Source organism: Rhinopithecus bieti, unplaced genomic scaffold (genome assembly GCF_001698545.2).
Source record: "Rhinopithecus bieti isolate Rb0 unplaced genomic scaffold, ASM169854v2 scaffold_6481, whole genome shotgun sequence".
Classification (NCBI taxonomy): domain Eukaryota; kingdom Metazoa; phylum Chordata; class Mammalia; order Primates; family Cercopithecidae; genus Rhinopithecus; species Rhinopithecus bieti.
In genome coordinates, this window is record NW_016805314.1 from 2,040,326 (window position 1) to 2,050,632 (window position 10,307).

The window sequence follows — 10,307 nt, forward strand, 5'->3', positions numbered from 1 at the left end:
CCCGATTTTCCAGGTGTTGTGTGTCTCAGTTCCCCTGGCTAGGAAAACGGATCCCCTTCCCCCTTGCGCTTCCAGGTAAGGCAATGCGGCGCCCTGCTTCCGCTCTCGCTGGTCGGGCTGCAGCAGCTGACCAGCACCGATTGTCTGGCACTCCCTAGTGAGATGACCCCAGTACCTCAGTTGAAAATGCAGAAATCACCGGTCTTCTGTGTCGCTCGCGCTGGGAGTTGGAGACTGGAGCTGTTCCTATTCGGCCATCTTGCTCCGACCCCCGGTGTTTGTTTTTAAGACCAGGAAGAATTTTCTAACACAACAGGTGAGGACTCATCCTTACAAGCTCTCTGTAGTGCTTCCCAGCGTGAAGTAGATCCACGAAAGAACTCTGAGGGACGTAGCAAGGAGACCAAACACAGGCACCCAGGGAGAGCGCCTGGCATAGCCGCAGGGCCATTGAGATGTGCCACAGGGGGTGTTTGCCCGCTCTCAGTCGTCTCCGAGCTACAGAGTCCCCAGCCTGGAAACAAGGTCTCAACATTCCCTTACATGGTAACCACACCAGACCCCTGCTGGGCTGTGGCGTTATCCTCCCTGGAGGCTTCCACTGGCTGGTCAGGCTGCAAAGAGGGAGTGCAGAAGAGAGAAGAGAACCTCAGTGCAAGGAAGGGACACTTGTTTTCCATCTCTTTTACCCAGGGCATCTTCTTAGTCGTGGGGAGGGAGCAGGAGACGGGAGGTGGGAGTGTGTGGGAATTGAACGGGAAATGGGTTTCAGAGATGTACATGGGTGTTCAGGAGAGCACAAGGGATGAAAGCAGCAGAGCAGTGTGCTGACAGCTGTGTGTCCTGCCAGGAGTTAAGGACTCCAGTGTGCAGGACACGTATGGAATTGTACTGTGTGATTCATGCGTATGAAGATAGAATGTTGAGACAAAACATGCAACCCGGCTTCCACCAAGGCCTGCTGGGCCACGTGGACTCAGAACCACCCTTGTCATCTCAGAGTCCTCGGCCTCAGGCACAGACAAGGGCCTTGGTGGGAAGAATATTGGAGTTGCCCAGAGGGGAAGGACTTCCGCAGAGCAGAGAAACATAATCTCTCACCCTTGAAGGCATCTGGCAGAGGCTTCTCTCCTTTGATTCCAAAGAATGTGCTGTAGATGTAGATGACAGCGTGAGTGTCTACAAAGAGGGAGTGGAGGGTCTGGTGATGGTTTTTGTGCACACACAGTAGTTAGATTCTAGAAGACACAATTAGTGACCGATCCTAAATGACAAGCATTTCTGCTTGTTGAAATGTAAACTGCGGGAGCTTTACAGGAATGCTCCTTGGTCACCTGTATACTAGCACGGATGTCTTTGGTTTTGTGTTTTCTCCTTTCTGCAGGGTAGAGAGAATAAGTATTCCCGGGCTTCTCAGCATGGGGATCTGCACCGCTGAGAAGTTCTAGCATTACGGATACTGCGAATCAGACACCAGGGAAACATGAGGTTGATGACCTGTTGCATTTCAATCTCGCGGCTATCTATTTAGCCACTGCCCCCAAATTAGGGATTTATCCCCAAAGGCCAAGACATAAAATCGTAAGGGCACTGCCTTCAAGCCAAGAATTCTAGACTTGATGGAATAATCCCAAATGGAATCGAGAAGCCTGTTTTGATTTTGATTTTCCTTAGCCAGAAATGTCTCCAACGCGGAGCAGCCAAGTCAGGTGGGCAGGTTCTGGCTTTGTTCCTTATTCCCTAACCCAGGAGGACATGGACTTAGTGAGGCCACCAGCTTTAAACACCTCTATTAAATTCAATGCAACAGAGTGTGCCAGAGCAGGTCCAGTCTGAGAAGGTGGCCTGGTTCCTTGGGTACCTAATTCATCTGGGCATCCAACCTTATGTACTCTACAGAAATCAAAGCTTCACTGGTCATGGGATTTCTTGGCCACAAGGGCCGAGGTAGCCAGAAAACGTATGTTTCAGAACAATAGGGAAGCTGCTGGGGAACTGTACTGCCTTGCAGTTCTCCTGCCTCCTGTGTTTGTGTCTCCATCTCAAACAGTATCTGTTTGTAGGCTATGTCAGTGTGTGCCTCCTAGGGAAAGGTGCCCCCTACCACCACCCCACCAAAGGACATACACTGAGGCAAGTTCTGCATCCCAGTGTCCTCATTAATCTCCAGTTACATCCATATGCACAGGAAGGCTTCCTGTTCCTTTCTTTGACTCACCTCCATCCATGTGGGCTGGCTTTGGCCTTGCAGGCATGTGAACCTTGAGCTGCGTCTGCTCTTCCCCATCCAGATGGGGAGGAGGTCAGGTGCTCCAGGTGGAACCCTGGTGCCCCGCCCTGAGATGGAGTGACTGGCAGGATGGCCTCTGTGCCCGAGGCAGCAGAAGCAGCAGGCAGACAGGTTGTTTTGTCCAGCAGGTTCTTTTCTGAGCCACAGGCCAAGCAGCTGGAGGGTAGGTGAGTGTTTCAGGCAGGCAGGGCTCAGAAGTGGATGGGTGATGAGGCACTCAGTACAGTAGTCTGACTTTGTTAAAGCTCTGTGTAGAATATTAATGAATCTGCCACCTTCTTCTTGAATTTGAGCCTAAGCCATGGCCTTTGCATGTTATGATACAGTAAGAAAGAAGGCCCAGGACGCTGTAACCTGAGCCTCATGTTCTCCTTGCAGGGGAAGGCTTCCTGTTATGTAGTGTGTGTGTCTGGGGGATGTGAGCCATAGAACGTTCACTTCTCAAGCTGGGGCTGGAACACCACGTGTTTCACTTAGAGGGACGTCTCACCAGGGGCAAGGCCGAATGACAGAAGACCAGGCAACCACCAGGCTTTCCTTCCATTTTCTCCCAGCCCACTCACGGCGAGTATGTTCTCTCCACAGGTCCGGGCGCTGTCAGCGAGGTGAGTAACGGCACGTCGAGGAGGGCAGGCTGCATCTGGCTGCTGCCTCTTCTGGTCTTGCACCTGCTCCTCAAATTTTGATGTGAGTGCCACTTCCCCACCCGGGAAAGGCTGCCGCCACCACCACCACCAACACAACAGCAATGGCAACACCGACAGCAACCAATCAGATACATACAAATGAAATTAGAAGAAACACAGCCTCATGGGACAGAAATTTGAGGGAGGGGAACAAAGAATACTTTGGGGGAAAAAGTTTCCAGAAAGAAATTGAAACTTGCCTTGCAGATATTTAGGTACAACGGAGGTTTCTTTCTTTTCCCAAACGGGAAGAACGCAGCACACCCGGCTTGGACCCACTGCAAGCTGCATCGTGTGACCTCTCTGGTGCCAGTGTGGGCAAGGGCTCAGCCGCTCTGCCCACAGAGTGCCCCGACGCGGAACATTCTGGAGCTGGCCATCCCAAATTCAATCCGTCCATAGAGACGAACAGAGTGAGACCTTCCGGCCCAAGCATGGCACTGTGGGCACTTGGGTAGACTGTGCCACCACGGTGTGTGTTGTGAAACGTGAAATAAAAAGAGAAAGAAAAAAAAAGGAAACAAAGTAAGACCGTCCGACAGCAACAACAATCCCACAAACAGTCACAAAAGATACCGTTACACTTTTTTTTTTTTTTTTTTTTTTTTTTTTTTTTTTTTCTCGTTTTACTACATGGACATCATGGATAACAAGGGATTCTGATTCATTATTAATTTTATTAATTATATTTTCTGATATGAGTCTAGAACTTAGTGCAAAAACAAGACGAAACTAAAAAAATACAACTGAAAAGGGTGAAGAGAAGTATGTTTGTTAAACAGTAAAAATGAATAGTATACTTCTTAACTAGGTTTACAACTGGTGGACCACAGACCAGGCACTAATCGCCTGGTGAGGATTTGGCATATCCACCAAAAAACACATCCGGTTTAACCAACATCTCCACCAGCGCTACAGATTCCTCCCGATTGTGGCATCTCATGCAGACAATACTATGCTCTCTACACACTGTTTAGAAATGGAAAGGTGATCTGCACTGTATCTTGGGTTTGTTGGCTATGCTTCTTTTGATGACATATATTATACAGTATATATATACATATATTTTTTTTGTTAGAGTTCTAGCCATTTTATTTCTCCGCAGGGTCCTTTCTCAGACATTACTGCATGCTGTATATGGCGTTAGCTGTGTGTTGATCTTCTAAAAGATGATAGAGTTTACTGGTAATTGTGTAATCAGCTCCTGCCTTTTTATTTTCTTGGGTTATTTACATGTCAGAGACATTTATAAAAAGTGAAAAGATAAAAAAAAAAATCCGACTAATACCAGGCGCAGCACCTTTCCAGGTGTGGCTCTGCGCGTCGGCCACCCCAAGTGGCCCCGCTTTCTCCATCCTGCTCTGTGGCATTAACAGACAGCAAGCAACTGAACAAGCAGAACCGTCAGTACCCACTTGCTTTAGCCCATTATGGGAATCTCTGATGCCTTTGTGACCACTGGAGAGTTTAATCCTCTTGTTTTATTTTATTTAATTTCCCACCTTTGTGTGAGTGTGTATGAAAGAGAAGAAAATGCAATTTTTAGGTAATCTTTTTTTTTCCCTCCCCTGAAAGTCTGGGAACCAGAGAGTCCTCGGGGAGGGGTCCTGGATGTGATGAGGGAAAGTGGGATTGAGGGATCCGGGAGGGTGGGGTTGTCTCTGACTCGACATTAAAAAGTGTTCCATGTCCCTCTTCACCTGGTGTGGTACCTCATTCTACCGTGGGGCGGGGTCACAGCCTGCCTGGCTCAGGTTTGAAGGAAGGGGGTGGATGGGCTCTTAAACCCTCCTGGGATGGAGGGGTGGTAAGTGCTGAGATGACAAACAGGAAGGACATGGGACCTCCTCCATCCGCACACAGAGTCAGGGTGAAGGTGCGTCTGATAGGGACTGCATTGTCAGTGCCTTCAGGAGGTCCTGGCCAGGGCTGCCAGTGTCCTGTTTGTGCTCAAACATCTCACCACACAACATGGGCAAAGGCCAAGTCTAGTCAGGGAGAAGAATTTAGGCCCGATTATTTCTGGGAGGCAGCAGAAAGTCACTGTCACAGAAAATAAACAAGAAAACCCCTATAAGCCAAAAAAAAATCTCCCCACAAAAAACAAAACAGAAAGCCAGCTTGAAACATCGTGTTTAGCTTTAAATAATCTGCCATCAACCAGTCCTCCAACCTGACCTTCAAACCTCACCTCTAGCCACATAAGAGGAACTGAGAGTCAGAAATGGGTTGGAGCCAAAACACACAGGAATGACGGCACTTGCATTTCCAGGTCAGCTTCACCTGAGAGGAACCAGGAAGGTCTGGGATGGAGCTGTGTCATTTCCAGTTGCTTCTGGCAAGACTGAAGAAAGCTACTGACTTCACCTTTCTTTATATCCTTCTACCCTTTCACCCCTAGCCCCAGCCACATCCCAGATGCCCCAAGTTTTTCCTGGCAGCAAGGTCTGGAACTACCTGGCCAAGCCTCAGGAATCGACGGCACTGGTGTTTCTCCCTCCCTATGTCTAGGAACCATGAACGAGAAAGGGCTCTGAGTCTCCTTAGAATGAAAGTGGGTGGGTGGGATTGACTAACCCTCCCATGCCTAGCACCTCAGTAGACACTGGCCTGAGGGTTTGGGTGCAAAGCATGGCTTACTGGAATAGAGGGGGGAAAAGATAGGTGAGCTCCATGTTCCTAAACTGGAGCCCAGAAACACCTCTGAATACCATGTGCCAAGGCACCTGCAAAGAGGCAGTTCTGAGGCTTGGCTGAGACAGCAGAACACTGCCCACAACCTTTGTCTGAAGGGGAGCTTGATCTTTCACATACACTATGCACTAGTGGATATCTACCAATATCTACTAGATGACCACCAGTAGACATTAGTAATATCTGCTACTGCTAATCACGCTTCAAATAGCTATCATCACCCTCCCAGGAGAGAGTGCTGAGTCAGAACCAACTTTGTAAGAGGCACTGATGAGGACTTAATTTTACCTATTTGCTAACTCAATAGTTCTCTTGCCTTGTGGATCTTTAGAGCCCTGGTTATGCAAGAGCAAGTTCTTAGTTGAACCAGCTTGACTGTGATGGATGAGTTCACCAGCTAGGAGCCCTTCCTATCCTGCCTCAGGAGGAGCCTACTCTCATCTTCTGCTGAGTGTGCTATGTGAGCCTCAGTCTGCTGAGTCGCAGTCTTTAGAGGGAACATGTGGACCCCACAGGAAAGGGTATTCTGCCTCCCAGGTCTTCAGTCAGATTTAGAGTTCCATCTGGGAGGACATGGCTTTGAAAGGAGCTTATAGGGGGAAGTCACAGACCTACCTTTTCTGGAAATGGGAGCTTGGTAAGAGAATGTTCATCTGACTGAGCACAGAAAATCACCCTGAATAGAGCCTGTAGTGATTTTTTTTTTTTCTTGGTGCAGGCACTGATGGAGGACAATTGCTACAGGTTGACCTGGATTCCAAGTATACTGGACCCCTTGTGATTCAGAGATAAGTCACTGCCATACTTTAGGATTCCTCCACTACCCCTCATATTAGGATGTCCCCTGACATGAGCATCTCATGAATGCAAGGAGGATTGTGAGGGATGGACAGTCCCTAGCCACTCCAGCCAAACACTCCTTTAGAATCACATCTCTCACTGGAATATCTACTCCTTTCCAGCCATGCAAATGTGCAGTGGCTCTTCTGCTCCTGTTGTTAAATATTGCCCCATCAAGGCTTGTACACAGTAGATCCAGATGTCTAACTTGAAGCATTGAGAATACTCATCCAAGGACTGCTTTCTGACCAGTGGGATGTACTAAGCATATTCATGACTGACAATCCACAAATGTTCATTTCTGTTGCTGTGGATGGTGATGATGACAGTGATGACGAATGACAACTATTGTTCAAGCTGGAAATAAGTTAGCAAATGAATTAACACTAAAATTTAATTGAGGTTCAGCACATTTCACTGGACTGACTCCATCTTTATCTTATACCTTCTGAACTGTGAGTTTAAAACAAAAGACAGGAGCACTACCCAATTATAGGAATCTAATGGATGGACTTGTTTAATTAAAACATGCAATATGGGTTCACGACACATTTGTAAGGACTTTCTATTTCCACAATGTTAAAAAATTGAGGTACTTCTCACTAAAGAGAAGAATATATGCTAAAGGAGGGATGTGGAAAATGCATGCCGTTGTGCTACTGTTTGCCAAATGCATATGCACACATCAGTCGCTTACCCTTCATCAGAGAAGCAGTAAAAAATAATTGAGATTACTGGTATCTGATCCAGTAATGAAGTATTACCTATTTTCAGCATTTAAAAAATTTTTAAACCAAATTCCAGAGCTAATTTGTTTTAGAACTTGCTCATTGGGACTTGAGTGCATAGTATATCTCCTTTGTCATCCCATAACTGCTCAAACAAGCCATCCTAAAGTATCAGTTCTTTCCTCTCTCTGTTCTCAATTCAGGCACTATTTCCATGAGTGTCCAACTTTATCCGCCTCCAAGGCAATAAATGCAAATTAGTATCCCCATGACTTGTGAATAGGTGAGCTCTCTGAGTCTCTGCCTTCTCATTCAGATTTTTCTGTTTTCCATAACGCTATACCTTCGCCGTCACATACCTATTACGTTGTTAGAAACACACACTGTTTATAGAAAAGGCTCCCTAATTCCTGAGCTCATGTTAAGATCCATTCTTAAAATTCATGTCTGAGGCATTTTGGTGCGTTATCCTTTATGAAGGTGACCTGGGTTGACTTTCGTTTTTTGAATGTTGATTTTTACTCCCATGAAAGCCTCCAAATAACTTGGATCCCTTCTCTTGGCATGATGTGAGAGTGTATGAGTTTATTTCAATATTTTAGGGATTGTTAACATTATTTGAAAATGAATTATTCCTCTCTCAGTGCATTTGTTTTATTAGAACTTCCTGGAGTTTCCGTAGCATTTACCTTGTTTCCAGTGAATCTTGAACCGTGGCATTTCTGAGTAGCACTGTGATATTTTGGATACAGAACTGAAATACTAATCAGTAGAATTAGGCTGTAGTCCAGATTTTATCACTAGTTGAATTTCCCTTTCCTTATCTTTTATATAAGATGTTATGATGGAAGATTGCTGATGTTCCATCTAGCTTTAGAATTCAATAATTAAGTGATTTTATGTTTTATAAGATTTCTGCAAGGAAAAATTGGGGAAGCAGCATTTTTGATAAATGAAAATTGAAAGTGTGAATGTGGGCAAGATCCACAGCCAATGCATTGTCTGTGTTTCCAGAATAGTTCATAAGAAGATAAAATGCACGATCCTAACTGCCATTTCTGCAGATATTTGAAGTGACTCCTTAAGGAAAACTTGAGAGATGAACACTGCAGCACTTGGAAAGAAGCATTGCTTAATAAAAGACAGTGGCTTTTTTGGAACAGGAAATAATGTTAGCCCCAAGCTGCCCTCTATATGACACAAGTAAAACAAGAGAGAATAAACTGTCACACATCCTAAAGTCTAGAAAAGTAAAAGATGTTGAGAGTAGGCAAAAATCTCAGAATTTTCAGTACAAGTGTGTGTGTGTGTGTGTGTGTGTGCACACGCATGCATGTGTGTGTGTGTACTATTTACTGTAATTATTTAACTCTTCAAAACAGATGACACCTGTTATTCCTAAGATTCATCTTTAAAATAACAAGAAATAGTGATGAAAAGAGGGGTCTCTAGATATAATTCACAATGATTTCTCATCATCCTGACCATTACAATCAAGGATCCAGAAGTGTGCATGCAGATTTCATTGGACATATTTGTGTATTTTTGGCTGAATTCCAGGTTCATTGAGTCCTCCTCACTCTCCTCTCTCACCCCTAGACTCGGCTTCATTTCCAGCCTCTCTGTGAAGAGCTTGAGGATGTAAAAGGAAGAGGGCAAAGTGTGGGGTTGGAGCGGACAGAGTGTGGGGTTGGAAGATAGGTGAGTCCTGGTCCCCTCCCCAAGTGCCTGTGCCTAACCACCCTCTTCAGCTTTAATTTCCTCTGAAGGTTCACTTCCAGAGTTGATGGAAGGTCAGAAGGAAGAGCCATCAAACTATGCCTCCTGCACTTGACTAACTGTAAGAGCGAGACAGAGGCCAGGAAGAGGAGCCCAGACTGCAGAGTGCACGTGTGGAGGAGGGGTCCTCGTCTTGTGGAAGGATGCCAGAGAAAGAGAAATGAAAATAAAATAAACAATTCTACCCCACACCACGTCACTTTCGCCAGTGCCCATAATTCTCATTTGTGTTTGGTTACTCAAAAAGGAGCTAAGATCTGTGGCAACAGATGCTGTCTGTCAAATACAAAATTTCTTTTTCTCTAAGTGTTCATATTACAATTTAACAGGCAAGAAAAAATGAAAATAAAAAGAGAAAATATAAAGGACATCCAGACAATTAAAACTTCTCAGTGAGTAAGTGCGAGAGATCTGCATAGACGTGCATCAAATGTCTTCTATGATGCTACAAGTAGGATCTCAGAGAGAAGAACTGAGGTCTTGGCCCCCTGCTCACTGATCACAGGGAGCACCATTCCTAGACACGCTCTCAGCAAAACACAATCAGATTCGAATACTAGAGGTAGCATGTACTTTCATTGCGTACCGATGTCTTCCTATTTTCCTGATGATCAGGGATAGGTAGAATACAGAAAATATGAAGCAGGCAGCCAAGAGATGCTTTTCCATCCAAACCCAGCCTTGGGTTGCTAGGGGACCTGCAGCAGGCTGCTGCACCTCCAAGCCTCAGTTTCCCCATCAACAAAATTAATGTTGGACAAGTTGATCTCAGAAGGCTTCCCAAGATCTGAAATCCTCTGGGTCTCTACCTACATGCTCCCATAGTTTGTATCTATTTCCATAACTAATAAAATTATACAATTCAAACCAAGACAAAACCTTTATGAGGTGTTGGCTTTGTGGAGCTATGTAGGAGATATCTCTGTTTACACTGGACTTGGTTGGAAAAGCCCTTTGTTTCTGACATAACATACAGATTGAAAGGCTATGGTCCGGACACCTTGGAGGTAAGGCTGTCCCTTCAGAATCTGAAGAAAAAACACAGACACTCAAGTATAAATACACAAAATGTTCTACATAGGTTCCGGTGGTTTCAAAACTCACTATTGAGCCCCAATGTTAAGAACTCCTGCTGCAAAATTTCACCTTGGATTTGTCTCATAGGCTGCTTCCATTTCTCAAATATAATTGGTAAGAATTGTGTCCTACAGCCTTTAATTTTTAACTAAATAAACAACAACTAGGGTATCCTTCAGAATTCCCCCAGGGAGTTCCATATGGACGGAATCT

At 45.4% G+C, this 10,307-nt stretch overlaps 1 protein-coding gene across 11 annotated transcripts in view; it reads left to right on the forward strand.

Annotated features, from left to right (window-relative positions):
* Nucleotides 1-9,836, forward strand: part of NTM (neurotrimin) — a 984,038-nt gene extending 974,202 nt beyond the window's left edge. For 7 of the 11 annotated variants that reach the window (XM_017872148.1, XM_017872147.1, XM_017872145.1 and 4 more), the window contains one exon: nt 2,876-4,675. In XM_017872148.1, coding sequence (XP_017727637.1) covers nt 2,876-2,976 — 101 coding nt within the window. In that variant the 3' untranslated portion in view covers nt 2,977-4,675. Of the gene's footprint in view, nt 1-2,875; nt 4,676-5,248; nt 6,308-6,388; nt 8,940-9,007 lie in introns of those variants that run through there. The other 4 variants (XR_001885614.1, XR_001885617.1, XR_001885615.1 and 1 more) reach the window with 4 other exon arrangements.
* Nucleotides 9,837-10,307: the final 471 nt, after the last annotated feature.